This window comes from Acomys minous (assembly GCF_964271855.1).
Source record: "Acomys minous genome assembly, chromosome: 16".
Taxonomy (NCBI): Eukaryota; Metazoa; Chordata; class Mammalia; order Rodentia; family Muridae; genus Acomys; species Acomys minous.
In genome coordinates this window covers 71,823,230-71,848,467 of record NC_140498.1, presented here as the reverse complement: position 1 = coordinate 71,848,467, position 25,238 = coordinate 71,823,230, and the positions used below count along the sequence as shown (strand labels likewise).

General features: G+C 51.2%; 2 protein-coding genes and 1 long non-coding RNA gene across 3 annotated transcripts in view; 1 reads left to right on the top strand and 2 right to left on the bottom strand.

The window, feature by feature from the left end:
• Positions 1-14,500, bottom strand: part of ZAN (zonadhesin) — a 104,860-nt gene extending 90,360 nt beyond the window's left edge. The window contains exons 1-14 of the mRNA XM_084761388.1: positions 14,412-14,500; positions 13,858-14,116; positions 12,618-12,670; positions 11,345-11,491; positions 10,901-11,172; positions 10,498-10,585; positions 8,793-8,945; positions 7,021-7,185; positions 6,004-6,095; positions 5,269-5,347; positions 4,965-5,111; positions 3,948-4,219; positions 3,251-3,335; positions 1,423-2,586 (exon numbers count right to left, since the gene is read on the bottom strand). Of these exons, the coding sequence (XP_084617514.1) occupies positions 1,423-2,586; positions 3,251-3,335; positions 3,948-4,219; positions 4,965-5,111; positions 5,269-5,347; positions 6,004-6,095; positions 7,021-7,185; positions 8,793-8,945; positions 10,498-10,585; positions 10,901-11,172; positions 11,345-11,491; positions 12,618-12,670; positions 13,858-13,934 (2,794 nt within the window). The 5' untranslated portion in view covers positions 13,935-14,116; positions 14,412-14,500. The remainder of the gene's footprint in view (positions 1-1,422; positions 2,587-3,250; positions 3,336-3,947; positions 4,220-4,964; positions 5,112-5,268; positions 5,348-6,003; positions 6,096-7,020; positions 7,186-8,792; positions 8,946-10,497; positions 10,586-10,900; positions 11,173-11,344; positions 11,492-12,617; positions 12,671-13,857; positions 14,117-14,411) is intronic.
• Positions 14,501-14,646: 146 nt separating this feature from the next.
• On the top strand, positions 14,647-18,598 carry LOC311585818. Its single transcript, XR_014775362.1, has 3 exons — positions 14,647-14,697; positions 17,077-17,232; positions 18,157-18,598. It is a non-coding gene; the product is annotated as an uncharacterized lncRNA (long non-coding RNA).
• Positions 18,599-20,641: 2,043 nt separating this feature from the next.
• Positions 20,642-24,142, bottom strand: EPO (erythropoietin). The gene is made up of 5 exons (XM_084762327.1): positions 24,075-24,142; positions 23,351-23,493; positions 22,958-23,044; positions 22,468-22,647; positions 20,642-21,568 (listed from the first exon to the last, which is right to left on the bottom strand). Exons 1-5 carry the CDS (start codon positions 24,085-24,087, stop codon positions 21,413-21,415), a joined length of 579 nt encoding a protein of 192 aa, XP_084618453.1. The 5' UTR covers positions 24,088-24,142; the 3' UTR covers positions 20,642-21,412.
• Positions 24,143-25,238: the final 1,096 nt, after the last annotated feature.

The following is a 25,238-nucleotide window of genomic DNA, read 5'->3' as shown; positions in this document are numbered from 1 at the left end:
TGTGTGTGTGTGTGTGTGTGTGTGCGTGTGTGTGTATGATCAAGGTCAGCTGTGCTGGTGTTTGCCTATAATCCGAGTAATTTGGAGACCAAGGCAAAAAGATCACCCACTTGAGGCTAGCCTGAGCTATGTAGGAAGACAGGAAGGAAAGGAGGAGGGAGGGAACTAGGGAAGGGAGGGGGGGGGTCAGGAGAGAGGGGGGGGGCTGAGGACGTGACTCAGTTGGTTTGTGGCTGGCTGTCTTATCTGCACTCTCAGTGAAGGATTTTTCCCTTCACGAACCCCCTTCCCACAATCCTTCCTCCTCATCTGTAGCAAGATCTCCCCAAACTCTATCTATTGTTTGGCTGTGGGCTTCCGCATCTGTCTCCATCCGTGGCTGGATGAAGCCTCCTCTGAGGACAATTGAGTTAGGCGTCAATCTGTGAGGCAGAAGGGTCAAGGGGACCACAAGAAGACCCACAGAATCAGCACAGCCAGACTCACGGGGCTCTCTGAGACTCAACCGACAACAGGGAGCCGACCTGGGTCTGACCTAGGCCCTGTGTATATATGCTACAGCTGTGTAGCTTGGTTAGCTTTTTATGAGGCTCCCAACAGAGGGAGCAAGAGCTGTGTCTGACACTTTTGCCTGTTTGGGGGAACCTTGTCCTCCTACTAGGTTGCTTAGTCTAGCCTTAATATGAGGGCAGATGCCGAAATATTTTATTTTATTGCTTCCCCCCCCCCCCCAGACAGGTTTTCTCTGTGTGTAGCTGAGGTGCCTAGTTTTATTGCAACTTGATATTGCCATGTTTGTTTGATATCCCTGGGAGGTGCCCTTTCCTGAAAGGAAACAGAGGAGTAGTGGATAGGGAGGAGGGAGGAGGAGGGAGAGGGAGGGAGGAGGTGGGAGGCAGAGGCGGAGAGAGAGGAAACTGTGGTCGGGATGTAATATATAAGAAAAAGAAAAATGGAGTTGGAGAGATGGCTCAGAGGTTAAGAGCACTGTCTGCTCTTCCAGAGGTCCTGAGTTCAATTCCCAGCAACCACATGGTGACTCACGACCATCTATAGTGAGATCTGGTGCCCTCTTCTGGCATCCAGTGGCACATACACATTTAATCTTTTTTTTAAAAAAAGAGAAAGAAAAACAAGCAAACAAACAAATCCCTCCTTCTCTAGCCTCCTCCTCATTGTCTTCTACTTGCTCCATTCACCTCATGCCTGTGATAGAATAAATAACTGCGGGGCTGGAGAGATGGCTCAGTGGTTAAGAGCACTGACTGTTCTTCCAGAGGACCAGGGTTCAATTCCCAGCTCACAACTTGGACTGTAACTCCAAGATCTGAGACCCTCACAGAGACATACATGTATGCAAGCAAAACACCAATGCACATAAGATGAAAATAAACAAATAAATGACTGCAGTTGGGGCCATACCTAGAACCTGTGAAGGGCTTGGTTCAGTGGGAAACAATGGAGGGCTTGGACAGGGTGGTTTGCATGCTGCGGACATTTGAGTGAGGTCAGTAGATTGTTCTGTAATGAGGGTGGAGGCAGTGGTCTCTTCAGGTGAGGCAGTGGTCTCAGTGGTCTCTTCAGGTGAGGCAGTGGTCTCAGTGGTCTCTTCAGGTGAGGCAGTGGTCTCAGTGGTCTCTTCAGGTGAGGCAGTGGTCTCAGTGGTCTCTTCAGGTGAGGCAGTGGTCTCAGTGGTCTCCTCAGTGGAGGCAGTGGTCTCAGTGGTCTCTTCAGTGGAGGCAGTGGTCTCTTCCGTGGAGGCAGTGGTCTCCTCAGGAGGGTTAGTGGTCTCCTCAGGAGGGATTCTGGTCTCTTTGGGAGAGACAGTGGTTACTTCTGTAGGGGTAGTAGTCTCCTCAGGAGGGGCAGTGCTCACTTCCATAGGGGAAGTGGTTTCCTCAGGAGAGATGCTGTCTATGTGGATATTGGTTACTTCTGTGGGGACAGTGGTCACTTGTATTAAGGCAGTGGTCACTTCTGTGGGGACAGTGGTCTCTTCTGTGGGGACAGTGGTCTCTTCAGCATGAACAGTGGTCACTTCTGTGAGGATAGTTTTCTCTTCAGGAGGGACAGTGGTCACTTCTGTAGGGGTGGTGGTCTCCTCAGAAGGGACAGTGGTCTCTTCTGTGGGGACAGTGGTCTCTTCTGTAAGGGCAGCAGTTGTTTCTGTGGGGACAGTGGTCACTTCTGGTGGGACAGTGGTTGTTTCTATAGTAACAGTGGTCACTTCTGTGGGGACAGTGGTCACTTCTGTGGGGATAGTGATTGTTTCTGTGGGGATAGTGGTCACTTCTGTGGGGACAGCTGTCTCTTCTGTGGGGACAGCGGTTGTTTCTGTGGGGACAGTGGTCACTTCTGTGGGGACAGTGGTCACTTCTGTGGGGAGGGTGGTTGTTTCTGTGGGGACAGTGGTTGTTTCTATGGGGACAGCGGCTGTTTCTGTGGGGACAGTGGTCACTTCTGTGGGGACAGTGGTCTCTTCAGTGGAGGTGGCAGGCTGATCTATGGGAAGCATAGAGACAGTAGTTTCAGATGGGCCAGTAGGTGGAGCCAGAGAACCGGAAGAAGCCTCTGCCTGTGGCAGTACTGCAAAGAAAAACAAAACCTTGTAATTTAGTCAAAACTATATCACCTTCCTTTCATTTCACTCACATCTAAATAGGAGTGGGTGGCCTCATTGGGGGGGAGGGGAGGGGCGGCTACTTGGTCATCTCTATTTTTGTTTCCAATTCCCAACCTTCACTCACTTATTCAACAGGCAGAGCCCCCAACACACATCTGACATGGTGCCAGGCGCAGGAATCACAAAACTGAACAGGAGAGATGGGTCCTGCCTTCAGCATCGCTAGACACAAGTGTTCTGGATCCTGCCCCCAGAAACTCAAGCCATCAAAGACACAGTCAAAAGATGCGTGTGGTATTCCCATCATAATCATGGGAGTCACCAGTGACCCTGAGGTAGTAAGAGGATCACAAGTTTGAGGCTACCTGGGCTACATTGTGAGATCCTGTCTTCCAGTGAAATACAATAAGCCTGGGAACAGTAGAGAACTTTCTAGGATTCCCCGCACCCCCCCCCCATGAGGGGCTGGGGCCGTGGTTTATTAATAGAACACTTGCCGAGCATCGTCTAGTGAGCAGCTTGGGGTGTGGCTCAGCCATAGAGGGCTTGCCTGTCGCCTATGAGGCTCTGGGTTCTATTCCTTGTTCTCAGGGGCAGAAGAAGCTGAGCCCTTGAGTTTCATCTTACCCCGACACTGTCCGTGAGAGATCAAGATGAAATTCACAGCGACGACAAAGGCAGTGCTGGTACCCCGGACGGCCTCAAGAAACAACTGAAGACAGTGGGGGACAAAGAGTGAAGAAAAGGAAAACGGATCCCTGGAACCTCAGAAACTCTGCCCCGTGTGTCCTCTGCCCAAGTGTCACTTCTTTAGAACCCCAATAGTCCCAGCACCCCACTCCCACCCCCACTCCCCCCAGCCTCTCGAACCGGAAGCCCACCACTTTCCCTTGGGCTCTTTCTACCTATTAGAATCTGAGTCTGAAATTTCCCCCACAGAGGCTCATGTTTTAGAATACTTGGTCCTCGTCTGAAGGGACTGTCTTGGGGGATTGTAGAACTTTTTGTTTATAGGCCACTAAGAGCCAGCCATGTGATGGCTACAGCCTAGCCCTACTCTTGGTACTATTTCCTGCTTTGTGGCCTTAAGAGCTCCCAGAAAGTTCATGCAGCAATAAGCCCAGTCGCCATGCCTCCACCATGACGGGCTATATCCCCCTGAAACTGTGAGTCAACATGAACCGCTCCTTGAATAAATTGTATTTTGTCTCAAGAAAAATAACTAACACATTGCTTTTCTACTGCCTCAGTTTTATCGCCTACCCTGGACCCCTTATTAGTGCCCCACACTGATACAAATAGGCCACACTCTCTTGTCTCTCACCTGCATGGGTTGCTGGTGTCCCTTAGGGATGGTGACAGAGCTGTTCAACCAGCCAGAGCTCTGAGACCCAACACGGTTCCACAGAGAAATGGGGGAACTGCCTGCAGGACTCCCCAGAAGGAGCTTGAGCATGGTACCTTGTCCGAGGCCAAACATGTGATAAGCAAACTCCACGCAGATGTCCCCAGGGGCACAGAAGGGTGGACTCACCAATCTGGCAGACTGCCCTTCCTGGGATAACTTGACTGAATCGAAGTAAATGTAATGTTCCCCTAGGTGAAGGAAGGGAACCAGAAAGGTCAGACCCAGGCCCCCCTCAAGTCCAAACACGTCTACCTTTCCAAGTGAGCACACAGCCAAGCAAGGCACTGTAGCTTTGTTTGTTTTGTTTTGTTTTGTTTCTTGTTTGTTTGTTTCGCTGGTTTCTTCAGTCTTTGAGACTCAGGCTGTCCTAGAACTTACAGTGTTGCCACCTCAGCTGCCACATCGCAGGGCGCGCATGCGTCACTACAACCTGCTCGTCTAGGACTCTTGGCTGAGGCAAGTCAAAAGACACCCTAGGAAACCCAGTCCACAGTCCAGGTTCTATTGCATCACCTGCAAAGGTCTTGGCTGAAAATAATGATAACGGATTTTGAAGTCTTGGACTCAGTGCAGAACAAGGGCTTGACTACTCTTCTCCTCCTCCAGCCCCACCCATAGAGCTAGGGAGCTAGGGATAGAATCCAGAGGGTTGCATATGCTAAGCAAGTGCTCTATTGTACACACACACACACACACACACACACACACACCAGCAAGCGCTCTTCCATTAAACTGTGCCCATATGGGGAAGCCTGGATTTTTCTGCTGGGTGACTTTGAGCATCCTAAGCACAGTCTACTTTTTTGCCTCTGAGTTGTCATCTGTAAACACATCCTCCTCCAGCAGCGACTCCACCAAGTCCCTAGCTAGACGGGGAGGGCTATGACTCATAACCTCGAGGTGGGGGGGGGAGGGGGTCCTCCGTCTCCTCACCTCCGTATGGGAACTCTCTTGGCGGCCCTGAGATGGGGGTAGGGACACTTTTACTCCCCCAGCTCCAGTGTCCCATGTCTCCATATACGTGGCTCCAGTCACAGAAAGGACGAACTTTGTCTTCGAAGCTGCACTGGGGAAGGCTCTCTAGGAGAGGCCAAGAGGAAACGTCTGACACGCTCAGCCTGTGACTCCCCTGGGACACACTTCACCCCCAGCCACCACCACCACCACCACGTACCCCCAATCCAAATTACCCCAACCCCCTAATTCAGCGGAGGGTTCCCAAAGGCTCTGTTCTCACCCCCACAGGGAGAAATGCTAATGGCATCCACAGCTATTGCTGGCTCGGGCCGCTCTCCAAACACACCCACCACCAGGAACTGAAAAGAAGAAGAAGAAAGGAAGCCTGGAATGAGCAGGCCCCCTCCCCTGCCCTGCCCCCCCCCCCCCCCCCCGGCCTCATCAATCCTCCAGCCCTCCTATGAAGACCAGTGTTGACCATCAACTTTGACAGAAGCTAAAGTCACATGGGGGATAGGCCTCTGGGCACACCTATGGGGCGGGGCGGGGCTATCGATATGCTAATTAAGGTGGAATGGCCTGCCCACCGTGGGTGTCACCATTCCCTGGCTGGGATCCTGAACGGTATTGGTGGAGAAGGGAGCTGCTGCACAACAGCGTGCGTTCATTGTTCTCTGCTTCCTGATTGTGGCTGGGGTGTGACCATCCGCTTTTAAGCTCCTGCCACTGTGAATTCCTCACTCTGGTGAACTTTACCCTTGAGCTGTGACCCAGAATAAATCCTTTCTTCCTTAAGTTGCTTTTCTTTCTTTCTTTTTCTTTTTCTTTTTTTTTTTTTTTCTCTAAAGAATGTTTTTGTCACCTGGACAGAAAAAGAAACTAAGACACCCCTCACCTGGCATTTCCATTCAAAGACCCAGCTCCGGTTCCTTATACCCAGACTCTCAACTCATCCCAACACTGAGGGGACCTACCACACGCAGGGACTCCTAGTGAGGACCTTGCGCCTCTGTACCTGTATCTGTCCCTGTCCTGTGTAATTGACAGACACAGCCTGCCAGTTGTGTCCATGGTGTCCTGAGAAGAGGGTGTGTTTCCGGATGTTGCCTACAATGGAGAAAACAAAGCAAAACAAAAAAAACAGAAGAAAAGAGAAGGAAGTTTATGGGGGACCTGGGAGTAAAGGAGGAGTTGCTCAGGGAACACCAAAGCAACACTTCTCCGGATGTAAGTAAAGTTCCCTTTCTTCCCCCTCCCCCAACCGCCCCTCTCTCCTCTCTCCCTCCTCTCTCCTTCCTGCTTTGTGTGTGTGAGCACATGTGTGTACAAGAGTGAGTGAATGCATGTGCATGTCCATAAATGTATGTGTACGCAGGTCTTTTTTTAAACACAGATGTGCACACACATGTGCATAAAGGCCAGCAGCCAAGCTCAGACACCATTCCTCAGGAACTGTCCACCTTGTTTCCTGAAACAGAAGCTTACACTAGCTGTGCCAGGGAGCGCCAGGAACCCACCCACCGGGACCCACCCACCCACCGCGCCAGGGAGGGTCTGTGCCTCCCCCACACTGGGATCACAGGCAAGTGTTACTATGCTTAGCTTTCTGCATGGGTGTTGTGGGTAGCAGCCAGATTCTCAAACTTGTGTGGCAAATACTTTACTGACCTATCCATCCCTGCCTGGTTTGTTTTTGCTTGCTATTGATTTTTTTTTAGACAGTCTCCAGTAATCTAGGCTGGCTTCGAACTCACTCAGTAGCAGAGACTGTCCTCAAACTTCTCACCTTCCTGTGGCTTTGAATTTCTAATCTCCCTGCCCATACCTTCCAAGTGCTATGATTACAAGTACCACCCACCATGGCAGGCAGTGCCTTTATTTATTTAATTTATTTATTTTTTAGAATCCAATGCTCTTCCCATTTCTTCTAATACATAGAAATGCTCTCACAAGTACATCAGGTTTCCCTAGCTCCTGAGGAAATTCTTAGCCAACCCTCCCAGATGCCCCATGGTCAGTGAACTCTTCTTACCCAAGAAAGTAGCGTAGACAAACATGCCTTCTCCAGGAGACTTGCCGCGCATTATGTAGTGGAAAGACAGGGTCAGACAGCCGCTGGAGTGGCTCAGGGGACTCAGAAGTACAGCCTTCTGTCCTGGCCTTCCACCCGTAGAGTCTAGGAGCATGTAGTAGCCACCTGTTGAAGAAAGGTGAAGTGAACCGGCTGGATGGAAGGGAGTCGGTCATGAAGGGTTGGGACCTGGGGTAGGTAGAGAACTGGGCGTGGGGCGCTCCAACAGCCGTCTAGAATGTGACAGTGGTGAGGCTAAGGTGACAGGAATACAGTCTGACCCTGAGAAGTAAGGCAGCCCCCCACCCCGACTTGTCCTTCGCCGGTAAACCAAACAGCCAATCAGCATGAGCTCCATTTAGTGATGCAAGTAGTAACCAAGGGCAGAGGGCACTGGTTTGCCTGCGAAGGGCGCTCACGCATGCGTACTCATGCCCAGCCTCCCCTGGATTGACGCGAACCTTGAGTTTAAAGAGGCCGAGAAGGCAAGAGAAGCAACGGGTGTCGGGAAGGCTGAAGGAGAGAGAAGAGAAGGAAGTGGATAAAATGGCAAAGGAGAAAGAGTACAAAACAAAGAAGAAACAAGTGTGTCAGGAGCGCTGGTGCGCATAGTCTCAGCCAGCTTCTCGGGAGGCTGAGGCAGGAGGTTTGAACCGGCCCTGGGGTTTGAGTCCTTGTCTCAAAACAAAAGAGAAAAGACAAAAACCCAACCAACGACTCCGAATACGGCTGATTCGAGGCATGATGCTAAAGGCTGCAGGGTACAAGAGAGGGGATGGCCAGTGGACTCAGCAGGGCTTTCAAATGGAAAGGCGGGGGGGGGGGGGGGGTCGGGGGGGCGGGGGGAGGGGCGGCGGTGCTTGAAGAACTTTCTAGAAGTTAAACCTCCCAGGAGACACTGTGTGAGAGAGAAAAGGAAGGGGGTGGACGGCAGAAACCGGAAGAGAAAGAGAAAGTCCAGGCAGGAGTACAGGGAGGCGGGGCGGAGGACGGGATCCGAGGTATGGGGTGTATAGGAAGGAGCGGTCTGGCTTAAATGACGGCAAATCTTCCTCATTGTTGTTCCTTCTTAGCAGGAAATTCAAGCTGCATTAGGGTCTTGCTGAACTCACGATCTTCCTGCCTCTGCCTCCCAGGTGCTTGGATTATAGGCATGTGCCACTAAGTCTCCCCACTTCCCCTCTTTTTTCACCCATTTCCCCCCTTCTGCTTCCTTCCAAGGGGCTGAGCATGGAACCTGGGACCTTATGCATATTCCGCAAGTACTTTACCACTGACCCACAGCCCCGGCCATTATTTGTTTGTTTGTTTGTTTCTCTCTGAAACAAGGTCTAGCCCAGGCTGTACGTGAACTCACTGTGTACCCTAGGCAGTTTACTGAACTTCACACACGCCGGCCCCCCTGCCTCCTCAGCCTCCCGAGTGCCGGGCTTACAAGGATGTAGCACCATACCTGCCTCCTTGCTGGGTTTCCACACCGATTCTCAAGTCCCTGGGTCACTGTAGAGGGTTAGCTACTCAGTAAACCCCGGAAGAAGAACGGAATGAATCAAGAACGAGAGATGCAGTGGAGGGAGATGGAGAATACTTAAAACCACACTTCTTGCCGTGATCCCCAAGCTGAGAGAAACGTGAGGTTGCTGGGTTTCACCTGGCATGGCCTAGGAATGCTATTGTACTGGGTACAGAGGTCACTGGAACCCAGAGAGACAAAGGATGAATACAATACTCACTACCAGGCCTGGAGAAGTCATCATCAGGCCCCACACCCGGCACCCCTGATGGTCCCTTCTTCTGGATCCACTTAGCCCCGGTGGCAGTTGGGACCCAGCTCCAACCACAGAGATTATTCAGAGTATCAAAGTTGCACATCTGGGTCATGCAGACTGAGGGGAGAGAAGAAAAGAGATGGAGCTCAGTGTGTGGCTCAGTGGTAGAGCACCTGCTTAGGATCCCCCAGTGAGGGGATGGGGTGTGGCTCAGTGGTAGAGCACCTGCCTAGAATCCCCCAGTGAGGGGCTGGGGTGTGACTCAGTGGTAGAGCACCTGCCTAGAATCCCCCAGTGAGGGGCTGGGGTGTGACTCAGTGGTAGAGCACCTGCCTAGAATCCCCCAGTGAGGGGCTGGGGTGTGGCTCAGTGGTAGAGCACCTATCTAGAATCCCCCAGTGAGGGGCTGGGGTGTGGCTCAGTGGTAGAGCACCTGCCTAGAATCCCCCAGTGAGGGGCTGGGGGCATGGCTCAGTAGTAGAGCACCTGCCTAGAATCCCCCAGTGAGGGGCTGGGGTGTGACTCAGTGGTAGAGCACCTGTAGCCATAGAACACTTATCTAAAATACTCCAATATAAGCCTTAGGACAGGTCTCAGCAGTAAAGTATTTTCCTAAAACCCTGCCAGGGCTGGACTAGGGCCACGGTTCAGTGGTAAGGCCTTTGTCCAGAATTTTCCAGTGAGAATCTATGGGTGTGGCTCAGTGGTAGAGCATTTGCCCAACATACACAAAGCCCTAGTTAAACCCCAAATATCAAAAGGCAGGGGACTATGAGCTTTCTGTCACCGGGGAAAGCTTAAAAGAAATGCCACCACTTGGGGGGCAGAACTCTGATGTCCACTCTCAAGGCTGTGGTGAACTCTAGCAAGCTTTGAGGCCCAACTTATATCCTACTGCCCAAGACTTCTGCTCTTGGCCCCGATTCCATAACCTGCCCAGGCTCAGCCTTCTCACCTGTAAACGGAATCGTCTCTGTGGGATGCTGTAAATTAAATTACATTTGTGGAGCCCAGTCCCCATGTTCGCTTTGTAGCTCCGGATTTTTCCTTTTTTTTTCCCCAGTGATCCTAAAAGGACCATTTTACAGGTATCGGAGTAGTAGTACGGGGCAACGTGTACGATGCCTTTACTTTCAGATTTTTGTGGAACCAAAGACTTCTTTTGTTTTAGAGACAGCCCGGGATGTAGCCCAGGCTTGCCTCAAAATTGCCATGTAGCCTGGAATAACCTTGGATTTAGGATCCTCCTGCCTCTACCTCCAGTATGCTGGGATTGAAGGTGTGTGCCCCCACACCTGTTGTACGCAGGGCTGGGGATGGAACCCAGGGCTTTGTGCACGCTAGCCAAGTGCTTTATCAACTAAGCCATATCTCCCATGCCACCAAAGGTTTATTGACACATAGAGTTTTCCAGACTGTTCTGGTCAGTCACTAGAGACCAGCTATGCCCGCCACCCCCACAATGTTGAAAAGGGACATCTTACAAGGTGACTGCTTTAGGAGCCAGGAGTGGGGGTGGGAGGTGGGGGGTGAGGTCACAGCAGGAAGCCAGAAGCCTCAATTCCTGAGCAACCAGGGTCTTGGCTGCTGAGCTGTCTCACCCCTTGACTTTGGCAAGTTTGATGAGTCAGGAGAGGGAAGAGATGCGTTAAGAGGGACAGGAACTCACCCCGATTGCAAGTACCCCGCCGGATAGAGAGGCCATCCAGAGAGATGTCCAGGTAGGCAGTGTTTCCCCGCATGCCCTCAAACATCAGCTGTGGAATTGGGGACAGAGAGACCCTGATCATAGCTGCCTCCTTTCCCTGTGGCTGCTGCTTTGCACCCTGAATCCAATTGGCTGAAGATCTAGGTCTCTGGGCTATGTAGCACAGAGCACAAACATGACAATTGGAGGCCAACTTTCGGGAATCGGCTCTAGCCTTCTACCCTACCCTGGTCGCCAGGCTTGAGGCAAGAAACCTCCACGCTTACCGTCTGGGTTCCCCCTTTGCCACAGCCTACCTTCCTAAGCCCCTCCCTTCCTCCAGACCCCTTCCAAACCAGACCTCCGGGATTGCTCTTGACCTCACCGAGCTTGGTATATCTCGATCTGCCGGTATAGTGACAGTGGTGGGCACCCAAGAGGGACTCTGGGTGTTGATGTGTTTCCAGAGCACATTGGGCCGGTGGTGCTTCCGGCCCCTGAGCAACAGCAATCTGAGCTGGGCGCCCCATGACAGCCCAAACATGTGGAAGGCGAAATGGACGCAGAGTGGGCCTTGCTCCCATATGTCAGGGCTACGCAGGCGTACCACTCCACCCCGAGGGAAGGCTCTGGAATCCATGTGCAGATAGTAGCCCTCTGCGGGGGGTGGGGGTGGGGAGATAGAATACAGAAGGCTGAGACTTCGCTGTCCCTAGGAGCTATCTCATCCACTCCCCTGCTCAACTCAGCTTCCAGAAGCCCCCTCCCAACTTTATCCCCCCTCCCCACAGTCCCCCTCCAAACTTTAGGTTTCCCTCAGACTCCTTACTTCCATTGGGGTACCCTCCAGGGGGACCAGAAGTGCCAGTTGAAAAGGGCCCAGTAGTTCGAATCCAGTCCCCATCATCTGCAGACATTTGAGACCAGTCACAGAGAGGTCTGGAATTGTCTTCAAAGTCACACTCGGAGAGAATGGCTGGGAAGAAAGAGGCTCAGTGAGGCCTCAGAAAGGGCACAGGGCCGAGGGCAGGGGTCATGTCACAGAGCCCCATCAGGAGCTGGGGGTCAGCAGGGTCACTAAGCATAGAGAAGGCCACCACTAAGAGTTCAGATCCAGAGCAGAGACACGGGTGGGCGGCACTATTATTTGGGAAGAAAATGTAGAGCTGTAATAGATGACAAAGTTGAGGGGCGCAAACTGGGGTTCAGGCTGATTCAGGCAGATAGACAGGCTTTGTCTTGGCAGCGTGTGTTTTGTTGTGGCTATTATTATTACTGCTGCTATGTTGGTGTGCTTGTGTGTGTGCATGTATGTGTGTGTGCACACACGTGTGTGTGTGTGTGTGTGTGTGTGTGTGTGTGTGTGTGTGTAGGCATGCATGCATGTAGAGACCAGAGGTCAATGTCAAGTGTCTTCTTCAATCCTTCTCCACCTTATGTTTTGAGACAGGGTCTCGCTGAACCCTGTCCTTATCAATTCATCTACACTGGCTAGCCAGGGGACCCTAGGGATCCTTCTGTCTCTGCCTCTCCAGTGCCCGGACCACAGGGTATGCTACCACAGGAAGCTTCTTACAGGGATGCTAGGGATCAAACTCAGGTCCTTCGGCTTGTGCAGCAGGCACTTCATCTGCCGAGTTCTCTCCCAGCACCCCACCCCCCACCCCTTCATGTTCTCACGCAGCCCAAGGTAGCCTTGAACTCTTTGTCAGCCTCCAACGGGCTGGGATTGCATGTGTGCACTACGAAACCTGGCCTACTGTTCTATTTTGATGCTAGGTCTAGTTACTGTGTAGCCCAGGGTAGCTCTGAACTTGTGATCCTCCTGATTTGGCCTCCCCGGTGCTGGGATGACAAGCCTGTGCCACCAGATCCTGTGGCTGTCATATTTAACTTGAGCCAGAATCTCTCAAGTGGAGTCAGACCGTGTTCCCCCCACCGTTCCCCACTGTTGGGGAGCAGCCCTTTGCACATTTATCCCACTTTTGGGTGACTGCTGTGCTCTGACGCCAAACCCTGCACTAGGGCCTGGGGGTCACGGTGAACAGCACAGATCATAAGGAAGGAAAAGGAGGCCTGAGCAGCCCTTCATTCCAACTCACGATTCTCTCTCGTCATGTGCAACTTCGGTTTCCATTCTGGAAATTTCTGTCTCCTTGGGATTGGTTTGGAAAACAAAACAAAGCAAAACAAAACAAAAAAAAACCAAAAATACAAAAAAAAAACCTGTTAGCTTTGTCATTATTAAAATTGTCATAAGATTATGACTGTGCTGTATTTTTTTCTTTCCTTTTTTTTTTTTCTTTTTTCTTTTTGTTGTTGTTGTTTTGTTTTGTATTTCCTTTCTTGGAGACAAGATTTCATGTAGCCCAGGCTAGCCTCAAACTCCCTAAGCAAGCTCCTGATTCTCCTGTCTCCGTCTCCTGAGTACTGAAATCACAGGAGTTCACCACCACTCCTGGCTTTTTTCTTTTAGAGACAAAGTCTTTTGAGTGGCCCAGGCTAGCCTCAAGATTTCCCTCCTCCTGCCTCCCTCATCCCTCGGGCTAGGATTACAGGTTTGCACCACCACACCTAGCCCTCCTCCCGGCCTTACAAACTCCATAAAGAAGCCCCTCCTGTTCAATCAACTTGGGTCATAATTTCCCACAATTCAACTGCTCCCTATCCAAAGCCTAAACTACCTCTCATTTCTTGCCACTTTACTTGAACTCTGGCCTCTCAACTTGGCCCACCCTAGGGTTTTGGAGAGCATAAATTCTTTATCTTTCCCGCTCCACCTGGATGTTCACCTCAATTTCCGGTTCTGGAGATGTGAAACCTTCCTCATCCTGGTCAGTAGCCTGTCTTCTCTCCACCCTACTGACCTCCTTACCTTCCTCCCCAGTCTCCTGTCTTTTCATTTTTGAGGCAGAGTCCCATGTAGCCCAGGCTTGCCTAGACCTTGGCATTTAACCAAATATGCCCTTGATCTCCCGATTCTCCTGTCTCCACCTGCTACATGCTGGTATTACATTCTGAGCCACCATACCAAGTTCATGTGGTGCTGGGGCTTGAACTCGGGCCTTTGTGTATGTCAAGCAAGCCCTCTACCAAGTGAGTTAGGTCCCTTAGCCCACCCCCCCCTTTTTTTTTTAGTTTATTATTTTGAGACAGGACTTCATGCAGTGGAGGCTGGCCTTGAACCCCTAATCCTCCTGCCTCCTCTGGGATGACAGGCATATACTGCCATGCTCAGCTAGGCCTCTTTGTTATTAGCCTTCCTCTCCCCTCTGGAATATCCCCAGTGCGACCCGGCCAACCCCTGCCCCATTCATCACGGCCGTCCCCAGTCCAGCTTACCACACAGGGGCAGGCACGTGGTCCTGGCCCCAGGCAGCCCCCACCAGCAACATCAGAGTCCAAACTGGAGGAGCCATGGGGGACCTCGGAGGTGGCCCTCAGGCAGAGAGGAAGATTATACAGTGAGGATCCCAGGCCACTTTATAAACACCTGGCCCTCCTGTCTTGTCACCCTTCCGAGGAGGCCATTAAAAAAAAAAAATCACTGAATTCGAGAAGTCCCTGGGAGTATAACGTTATCAAGGTCGGAACTGAAAACCTGAAAGAAGAATGATGGACAGAAATAAAGGGAAAATAAGAAAAGAGGGAGACGGAGGCGGATCCAGGAAGTCTAACCTCAAACAAACTTAGTTCAAAAAAGAAACAAGAGAGGAAAAGGAGAAAGAGAGAAAGAGAGTCTCACAGAGCCCAGGCTGGCCTCAGATTCATGATGTAGGCAAGGCTAGCCCTAAACTCCTGATCCTCCTGCCTCCAAATGCTGGGATTAAAACCATGGTAGCCATTCTAAAGAAGAATAGGAGAACTTTCCCAGAACCCTCTAGATTAAAAGGTACCTAGTGTGGTGGAGTCAGAGACCCACAGAAAACTACTCTGTGAAATTTCAGAATATCAGGGCCGAAAGGGAGGTCAGGATTCTTTTTGGATAGTAAGGAACAGGTCAACATACTAAGGACCAGGGATCCTCATGGCCTCAGTCTCCTTGGTAGCAACCGTAGATTCTAAATGCAGCAGAACACTAGCTGCAGAATTCTGATGGGAAAAAAAAAAATTCAAACCTAACATTCTACAGCTGGGGACAGTGGCGGATGCTGACGAGGGTCAAGTGAATGGCTGAAAATGGTGAGGGGGACAGAGAAGCAGAGGGCATCATACTCCTAGACGAAGAAATGCCAGCTAGGAGGAAGCATTTGAGAGAGGGGGGGGGGCAGGGGGGGGGAAGTCAGAGAATGCTTCGAAGGAGTTGGCTCCTTCCTTTTGTTATGTGGGTTCTGAGAATCAAACTCAAATTGTTAGACCTGGCAGCAGGCCCAGCCATCTTGTCGACCCCTGTTTTATTTTCCTAAAGCAGAGTCTTGCAGCCTCTGATTTGTTACGTGCTTGAGACTGGAGTACCGCCGTGCCAGTTTATGGGATGTTGGGAATCAAACCCCAGACAGTATATATCCTAGGCAAGCTCCCCACCAACTGAGCTACATGCTCGGTGTTGGGGGGGGGGGTGTTGTTTGTTTGTTATGTTGTTTTTTGTTTTGGGGTTTTTTGTTTGTTTGTTTTTTGTTTTTTGTTTTTCACTCTGTAGCCCAGGTGAGGACTTGTTGTCTGGTCCTAAGCCAGCTTCGTACTAGTGGCAATTCTCCTGTCTCAGTGCTGTGGTCCCAGCTGCTCAGCAGGCTAAGGTAAGAAGAAGATTAGGACTTCAAAGGCAGCCTGGGCAATGTAGTGAGATCTTGCCTCAAAAGGAGAAGAACAAAAGAAGACCGGGTGGATAGATTAGCCGCAGAGAGCATACAGCTAGTGTGGGTGAGGGTCAGAGGCTCGCTCCCCGCACCACACATGCTCAAGAAAATGCATGGGCATACAGACACTTTAAAGATTTACTTTATGAGTTTATGTAGGTGGGGAGGATGTGCACATGTGAGTGCAGGTTTTCCAGGAGGCCAGAAAAAGCCATTGGAACCGGAGTTAGAGATGGCTGTGAGCTGCTTCACCTGGGGACTGGGGCACAAAATGTCATCCTCTGAAAGAGCAGCAAGTGCTTCTAACTACCAAACCACCTCTCCAAGCCCCTGTGGTGTTTTTTAAAAAAAATATTTATTTTGTTAAAATTAACTTTTAAATTAAAAAAGACATAGCCTACAATACTGTCTAGAACACGGTGGCTACATGTATAGTTTCATATATACCTAATATATATGTTTATATGCATATATGACGTGTAGAGTCTGTGTGTGTGTGGGGGGGGTGTGGGTGTGGGTGTGGGTGTGGGTGTGGGTGTGCGCGCCTGTTTGAGTGTACACCTCTGCTTCCATCATGGAAAATCAAGCCTGGATGAAAATTTAAAATGAAACAAATGAACACCTACCTGTGGCCAAGTGTGGTGAGTGGCACATGGCTATAGGCCCAGCACTCAGGAGGCAGGGACCAGTGGACCTATGAGCATTTGAGACCAGCGTGAGCTACAGAGCAAGTTTCAAGACAGCCAGATAGAGAAGCCCTGTCTCAAAAACAAAACAAAACAAAAACAACAAAAAAGAAATACCTACATGTGTCATAGATGACACACCTACATGTGTCATACTGATAAAAAAATTTAAATGGTTGACATAGTTGGACAGGACTCTGACAGAATCATAGTAAACTACAAGTGGTGTTGGTAAATACATTAGGACAAAGTTTCAATTGTGCATACATAATTTTAAAATTACATGTATTGACGTATGTCAGTGCACACGTTCACACACACACATACACACATGTTCACACACATACACAGACACACACACACACACACACACACACACACACACACACACGTGCATACCATGGCAGGAGACGGTTCTCTCTTCTCACCATGTGGGTGTCAGGGATTGACCTCGGGTTGTCTGGCGTGGCAGCAGGCCCCTTCTGCTGGACTATCTTCCCATCCCTTGATTTTGTTTTCTTTTCTAAGGTAGGAACTCGTAATGTAGGCTCAGGGTGGCTTCTAATTTGAGGTAATCCTCCTGCGTCAACCTCCTGGGTTCTGGGATCACAGGCATGTGCTACCACATCCAGATTGCTTTAGTATTTTTTAAAATAGGATCTCATTATATAGCCCAGGCAAGCCTAGAAGATCTTCTGGCTTCAGCCCCAGACACTGAGATTACAGATGCATTCACCTCTACTCATAAACAAAACAACAAAAAACAACAACAACAAAACCCTTAGGAGGTCTCATAGCACAGGCTCGCCTCCCCGTTACTCAGGCGGCTGAGGCGCAAGGCTTTCAAGTTCAGGCCAACTTCAGCAACTGAGCAAGGCCTTATCTCAAAATGAAAAATGGTTTTTTGTTTGTTTGTTTGGCTTTGCTTTTGTATTTCTCTCTCTTTCTGCCCCCGCCCCTGACCCTATGCATGCGAGCGTGCGTGCGCGTGTGCGTGTAGGTCAGAGGACAGCCTCAGGTGACGTTCCTCAGGAATCGTCCACCTTGTGTTTGAAGCAGGGTCTCTCTTTGGTCTGCAGCTCTCCGAGCAGCCTGGCTTAGCCGGCCAGTGAGCCCCAGGGATCCACCCGTCTCCACTTTTCATCTCGTCATCACTGGGGTAGCAGGCATGCGCCACCACAACCATCTTGTCACATGATTCTGGAGAGTCAGACTCGGGCTCTCATGCTAACCAGGCAAGCACTCCGCCGGCTGCGGCTGATCTGTTCCACCAGGACTTCAAAGGAAGCTCTAGAGTCCATGTTTGCTTTAGTCGGGGTTTTCAAAAGGAACAGAGCTGACAGAATGAACACACACACACATATGCACACACACATACACACACACACACACACATACACACGCATGCATACACACGCATGCATACACACATACATGCACAACATACACACACACATATACACATATACACATACGCATCACACATATATGCATACACACACAACATACATATACACATGCATGCAAATGCATGTATGCATACACATGCATGCACACATATGCACCAGCACATATACACACATGCATATATACACACATATACATGCATGCACACATATGCATGTGCATATATACACACATACATATAATCACACATATACATATATGAACATATACACACATACATGCATACACACATATACATGCACAAATATATGCACACACGCACACACACACACACACACACACACACACACACTAGATTGATTTATAGGATGAGGTCCAGGTAGCCCTGCACTGGCTTTATTGTTTCAGTATTCTTTCTGGAAGAAACATCTGACACTAATGAGAGAGGACCGGTGGACTGAAGCTGCTCCTGAGAGGCTTTGAGCCTGGGCCCAGCCATAGTTTCATCTTATACTGTAAAGCCACTAAGTGGGGCGGGCAAGTGAGATTTTACAGAAGCATGTGCAACAGTCAGCAGGCTGTTAAGGGCAAGGACCCCCTGTAGTAGCTGCTTCTCCGGGTCTTTCTGTTCCTGGCAGTGAGCAAAGTCACTCTTGGCAAACAGGCCGCACAAGCAGGGCTTTAAGTAAATCACTAAACAAGCAATAGATCGCTATCTGATGACTGCTCCTCTCTACCTAACTCTGCTTCAGCCTCACACTGGCGAAACCAAGAACCGAGCGGTCACTCAGTCCAAGGGGATGGATTGTTCTGAGATCACAGCCTGGCACCCTGGTCTTCAGTCCACAGCGGAATCCCAAGGAATACAGACTTGTCAGCGAGAGCCAGAGTAAGCCAGCCCAAAGCAGTTTTGTTCTTTCGTGTCCTTTTCTGTGGGCCGCCATCAGAAGGAGACGCTGAAGCCGGTCATGGTGGCAGGTGGATCTCTGTGAGTTCGAGGCCAGCCTGGTCTACAGAGTGAACTCCAGGACATCCAGGGCTACACAGAGAAACCCTGTCCCCAAAACAAGACAAGGAAGGGGAGAGCGAGCTGAGCACTAGCATCCATCTTCCTCTGCTCCCTGACTGTGGCCACAAAGTGAGCAGCTGCCTCATGCTCCTGCCGCTCTGCCCCACCCTGCCATGGTGGACTGTGTGCCCTGGAAGTGTAAGCTGAAATAAACCCTTCCTCTTCTGAGATGCTTCTTGTCTGGTATTTGATTTCAGCAATGAGAGACATGGACAAGATGTTGGCTGACACATGCCAAGCTTATGGTCAGGTACCCACTGTTTATAGGTGCTTCTCCTTGACCTTAAAAAAAAAAAACAAAAAACCGCACACAAGACCAATGGGGCTGGAGAGTCAACTCTTTTTTTTTTAATAATTAATTTTATTTTATTTTATGTGCATTGGTATGGGGGCCAGGGTGTCAGATTCCTTGAACCTGAAATTACAGATAGTTGTGAGCTGCCATGTGGGTGCTGGGAATTGAACCTGGGTACTTTGGAAGAGCAGACAGTGCTCTTAACCACCGAGCCATCTCTCCAGCCCCCAAGAGAGTCAACTCTTACAGAGGGCCAAAGGGCGGTTCTCCAATCTCTACAGTGAGTAGCTTACAACCTCCTGTAAGTCCAGTTCCAGGGGATCTGATATCCTCTTCTGGCCTACATATACACAATAAAATAAAATAAAACATAGGGGCCGGAGAGATGGCTCAACGCTTAAGAGCACTGACTGCTCTTCCTGAGGTCCTGAGTTCAATTCCCAGCAACCACTTGGTGGCTCACAACCATCTGTAATACGATCTGATGTATACTGTACACATAATAAATAAATCTTTAAAAAAATAAATAAAATATAAACATTTTAAAGAAAAAAATAGCAATCTAAGCCAGATATAGTGGTCTAGGCCTGTACTCCCAGCACATGGGAAACTGAGGCAGGAAAATTCTAAGTTACAGGCCTGCCTGGGCAATTTAGGCCCTGTTTTAAAAACCAAGCAAACAGAAAACAAACATCACCACCCTCCAAGTCTATTAATTCGGACTCAAACAACCTAAAAAAGATGTTTCACCTTCACCCATTCGTAGCAATATGGGCAATATTCAAAGGGAGGACGCCTGAGAAAGGCGAAAGCTGGTAAGGTTCCCTAACAGTTCCCAACCGCGCCTGAAGAGGGCACTGTAGTCCAAGCGCTAAATTCACCTCCCCTAAAATTCTTTTCAGTCCTCCCCTTCGCTGACTCCTCCCACCTTATTACAGACGAGTGCGCGCGTTGGCGCGCAAACACCCCCCCCCCACACACACACACGCACGCGCACACACACGCACACACACATACACCCCTAGTAAAGCCTCTCCAAGCCTCCAACTCCTCCTATCTGCATGTTTGTTTGTTTGTTTTTTCCTGCAGTGGACTGCAAAAACTTTCAGGCTGGATTCTAAATGTCTTGTTTTGGAAACAGAATGAATGACAGCCATATAGTATAACAGCCAGCATTGGGGTCCTGGTACGGTGCATGCCATCTTGGACTGGTTGGTTGTGTGGGTTTCCCCCCGAGCATGCTTTGGGGAAGGAATCCGACGAACAATTTGGTCTTGCCCTTGTCCCTTGGTTGTGGTACCTATTACTCCTTGAGTCTACTGCCTCTCCTTCAAGTGGCAGGGACAACTGTTAGAGTGACACCCATCGGGACATGGAAAACAGGTGGCTGGACTCACAAGGGGTTTATGTCCTGCGCTAAGTGACTAGTGCTATGGACATATTGCTCCATTAACTAGGGTTGGCCACAATCCCTAACCGAGAGCCCCTACGAACTGGCTCCTGTTCCCTCATTGGTAGCCCCAGTTCACTCAGCGTTTGTCCTGGCGGGCTGGCAGCTGCCCACTAAGAGACAGCCTTGAATGGAGCCTGCTTATTGACCAGCGTGGGCAGGCATTGTGGCTTCAAGCCCGGTGGGGTCAAGAGGTCAGACAGGCCATGCGAGGCGGCACGTAGGGCCCAACCCCCTCCACCTCTGGTTTCCCAGATCTGATGCCTTGTTACTAGACTAGGGTGGCGGGGGATAGAGGTAAAGCCAGGAGACTTGGGGTGGGGGCGGCGGAGCACCCATGAAGACAGACAAGCCAGGAGTCATGTTGGTGGTTTCAGCTGTTGCCAGTGGTATTTTAAAAAGACACAAACCTTCAAACCCCTCCCCTCCCTTGATAGCTATGAGTCCGTTGCCATCCTGTCTTCATGGCGCCATGCCACCCTGCTGTCCAGTGGAAGGCTCGTGCCATCAAGGGAAACTCCCTTCAGGGAGACCTGAAGAATTCATTCACCCCCAAATTCTTCAGTCCCTGTATTCTTCGTAGATACTACAAAGATTGGACCCTTTTGGGGGGGGCGGGGTTACAATTCTAGTAGGGCACTAATTGAGTTTAAAAGTCTCTGTCCCTGAGTTCTAAGCTGGTCTCTGGGAGTTAAGGATACAGTTCAAGTGATAGACTGCTTGCCTAGCATGTACAAAGCCCAAGCTTCCATCTCCAGCACCCCATACACAGGGAGGGGGTGCCTGTAATCTCTGCACTGGGGAGATGTCGGAATTCCAAGGAAGATCAGGAAGATCAGGAAGATCAGGAGTCCAAAGTCATCCTTAACCACATAGCGAGTTCCAGGCCAGCCTGGGCTATGTGAGAACTCCCTATCTCGACAAACCCAAAACAAATCCAAGTTGATTCTCTTGAGTCTTTCCTGCTCTGGGGCCTCAGGCTGGTTCCCCGGGGGCATCTTTAGATTTCAGACCGGAGCTCTGGAAAGTTCTTCCGGCCCCCAAGGTATCACCGCTGGTGCTGGAGTGTCCATCGGACAAGCTGGTGAGGAGGTAACAACCCCTTCGATGAGAGTTGGGAGTGGTAGAGGGTTGGCGTGACACAGGCAGCAATGGTGAGCGAGTTGGTGGGTACGCCATGGAGGCAGCAGCGGGTCACCTGTCCTCTCTCTTGCAAGCCTCCCCTGTATACAACTTCAGTTTCCCCCGGATAAAGTTGGAGTAGACCCGGAAGAGTTTGCAGAAAGTATCCGCTGTGAGGGTTCGGAGTGGAGAAGGTGGGGTGGCATCTGGAAGTGATTTTGGTTCCTTCTGTCAAGAAAGAGTAGATGTCACTGCAGTGCTGAGGGGGACAGATGAAACTGGGACCGGGGACAGAACGGGGGAAGGGATGAAGGGAGACCTGGGTAGTGTGTGTGTGGGTGTGAGTGTGCGCGCGCTCGCGTGCATTGTGTGTGTGTGTGTGTGTGTGTGTGTGTGTGTGTGCACATGTTTGGGTATAGAGGCTGCCAGCAGTGCGTCTTCTACAATAACACTCCACATTATCTGTTTTTATTATTTGGATGTGTGGATGTGAATACATGCAGGTGCCCAGGGGAGTCTGAAATACAACCCCAGGTCCCCTAGAGCTGGACGCGGAGGCAGCTGCGAGCCACGTGAGGTGGGTGCTAGGAACTGAACTGTGCGAGAGCAGCAAGCGCTCCTGATCGCTGAGCCATCTCTCCCACCCTTCCACCTTATTTTTCTCATTGAACCTGGAGCTCACTGACTGAGTCAGACTGGGTGACCAGTGAGTCCCAGGGAACCCCTTGCTTCTGTCGCCCCAGCTCTGGGATAGCATGTACGTTCCACTTCGCCTCAATTAGTTGTTTTGTTAACAGAAGTGTCTGAGATCGAACTCGGCTCCTCACACTTGTGCAGCAAGCGAGCCACCCCCTCTCCAGCCTGAGCTCTCGATATCCTTTGTTTTAAAGTGGTTGTAGCATTGCTTCGTTTATATATACACCTGTGTACCCTAGCACGTGAATGGAGGTAGGAAGACAGCTTGAGGGAATCCGTTCTCTCCTCTGTGGGTCCCAGGGATTGAACTCAGGGCATCAGGCTTGGCAGCAAGCACCATTTTCCACTGAGCTCAGCCTTCTGTATGTAACAGTTCTTAGCCCATCCTGTAGAGCGGGCAAGAAGCAGGGTCCACAGCCACCTTTACTCACCTGGGCTCCCAGCACCCGGAGCAGGGAAGTGAGGCTACGCAGGCCACTGATGGCTTTGTCCATGTACAGCTGAGTGGTCTCCGCCGGCTGGGAGGAATTGGCTAGCAGAGCCTGGCCCCGCAGGATGGCTTCTGAGAGGAGGGACAGGCCTTGCCACACTTCTCTGGCCTGTTCTTCCACCTAGAGGAGGTAAAGACTTAGAGACAGCCAGCCAGAGTCATCTCCCTGGCTGTCACACACCCTAGGGACTGAAGTGGAAGGAACAAAAAAGCATGCAGTAAGGTTTATTGGATGGATGGATGGATGGATGGACGGATGGATGGATGGATGGACGGATGGATGAGCTACAACATCCCATCAGCCTTTGTCTCTACTATTCCTTCTCTCACACTATCAAGGTGCTAAGATGAGACCCACCAGCCTCTGGGGGGTGGGGGAGAGGGGAGGACCAATGACAACAACAAAAACAACCGGTGACACGGCGACTTACCTCCATTCTTTTCCAAGCATAGAAGTTGACTTTGGTGTCTGGGACTGTAATATTCTCACTCAGCCTGGGACCTTCTGCACAACCCATCTGAAAGACGCAGCCCAGGGGGCGGGGGGTGTCCAGATCACCGAGGACTTCCTTCCACAAAAACCCACCAGACTCAACTTTACTGGGCATGCTCTGGGGCTACCGGGCTTTAACCATCCTTTATTATTTTAGAGTTTCACGTAGCCCAACCGTGATATGTACCTGAGGAGCACCTTGAATTTCTCATCCTCCAATCTCCTCCGTCTCCCAAGTACCGGGACTGTACATTTGTGCTACCACAGATGGTTCGTGCAGTACGGAGGAACTGAACCCAGTTTCTTTCTTTTGTGGGGCCAGGAGGCTTACCGTGACATTCTCTGCGTCCCTGGCCTCCAAGATGTACCTCTCCAGGACGCGACTGTCGCAGATGAGGCGCGGGGGAGCACAGAGGACTGGGAGGCCCAGCGGAATCAGTAGCAAAGACAGTAAAAACAGCGAGGTGGGACGTTCTAGAAGAAAGGCAGGCAGAGTGTGAGGCAGGGAAGGGAGGGGGCGGTGGGACTGCAGGAGCCAGTTTGCTCCGCCAGGCTCCTCTCTTGTCTTTCTTGCTGACCCCGACCTTGCAATTGCTTAGGCTCTGCCTGTGAGTGGCCTTCATTCAATCCCTCGGCGCCGCACACCCCACCCCCCAGGCGACCGGCATCCACTTCTCGGCCAAACTTCACTGTGGGTGCGCGCCAGAGGCTGGCAGATCCTGAGAAGCCGGCGCTCCTGCACGCAGGTAAATCTTTTTTTTTTAGCAGCTTCTCACCTACGGAGCAGCGCCTCATCTCCCTAAAATCCTAAACTTTGTCCCTGTTCTGGATCTCTCCCCCCCCACACACACACACCTTTTGTCATTCACAGGGGGACTCCCCAAACCCCTGCGTTCACGTGGAGGCTGCCCCACCCCCCTCTCTCTCTTTCTTGATCTTTGGAGAGTCGCAGGTCCTTGAACGAGGCCACTTCCTGGCCCAACAGCTTCAGATGTAAATCCTTACTCAAACAGGAGCCCCGGAGGTCACAGGTCCCTAGCCTGTGAGTAACTCACCAGGCACCCCCATCTCCGCGCCTGGCTGCCGCAGCTCCTTAGCGACCCAGGGCTGGGCCAGTGTCCACGTTGCGAGTCATCATCCTTGGAAGATCTGTGGGGCCAGATCACCGCACCAGCCTGGAAGAAGGTGGTCACCGTCCAGGGGGCGCAGGGCAGAGTAGGAACGCGGTGGCTCTGGCCAAGGGTCCGTTCGGGAACACAGTGAGACACAGCCAACTGCCAGGGTTGGTCCGGGGACACTGTGGCTCTGGCCGGGGGTCGGGGATGTTATCAGCATGTGTGCGTGCGCGGGTGGGGGTGGGGGTGAGGCTGTGTGCGCGTGAGGGGTCGCCAGGGGTGGGGGCCACCTGGGGTCAGAGCAAGGGGCAGGACGCCTGGGTCTGGTGCTTGCTGGGGTGGAGCGGGTTGTTTCAGCCGCGCACGCTGTCGGGGGGCGGGAGGGGGTGCTCCCTGGGGGGGGGCAGGTTCCGATTTCCAGGCGGGTAGCCCAGTGGGGTGCGCATTTGTGAGATGTGCGGGAAGCCTGGGCTGAGGTGAGAATTGACCTATAAAAAGCTGGGCACCAGAACATCTCCCCTGGTGGCTGTCCCTTGTCTCAGAAACAACCAGGGCTGGAGTCTAGAAGCAGCTCGGGTGCCTCTTGTTCTTACACTCTCAGGACTAGTTCTGAAAGCCAGGGTTGTCCCTGTTGAGGAATCAGATGTCGGCAAGTGGTTAAGGGATGTGGAGTTCCTCCTCTCCCACTCCTTATTTTTCTAGGACCCTAAAACCCCAGAAAGGTAACTTTCAGAATAGAAAGTTTGTGGCTCACTTCTGAGGATATGTGCACAGGTTGATTGATAGTGAGGTTTTGCTTTTGGTTTTGCAGTGCTGAGGCTGGAGTCCAGCGCTTTCTGTAATTAGGCAACTGTTCTATAGCTGAGTCCCCACACCCTTACTGGGAGGTTCTAGGCAGGCGCTCTACCACTGAGCCACACCCCAGCTCCTCACTGGGAGATTCTAAGCAGATGCTCTACCACTGAGCCACACCCCAGCCCCTCACTGGAGGATTCTAGGCAGGTGCTCTACCACTGAGCCACACCCCAGCCCCTCACTGGGGGATTCTAGGCAGGTGCTGTACCACTGAGCCACACCCCAGCCCCTCACTGAGGGATTCTAGGC

Coding starts and splice junctions, on each gene's coding strand:
- EPO (XM_084762327.1), bottom strand. Junction 23,045..23,350: donor GGGACGCAGAGAATGTCACG/GTAAGCCTCCTG, acceptor TGCGTCTTTCAG/ATGGGTTGTGCAGAAGGTCC. Junction 21,569..22,467: donor TCCGGGTGCTGGGAGCCCAG/GTGAGTAAAGGT, acceptor CTTTCTTGACAG/AAGGAACCAAAATCACTTCC.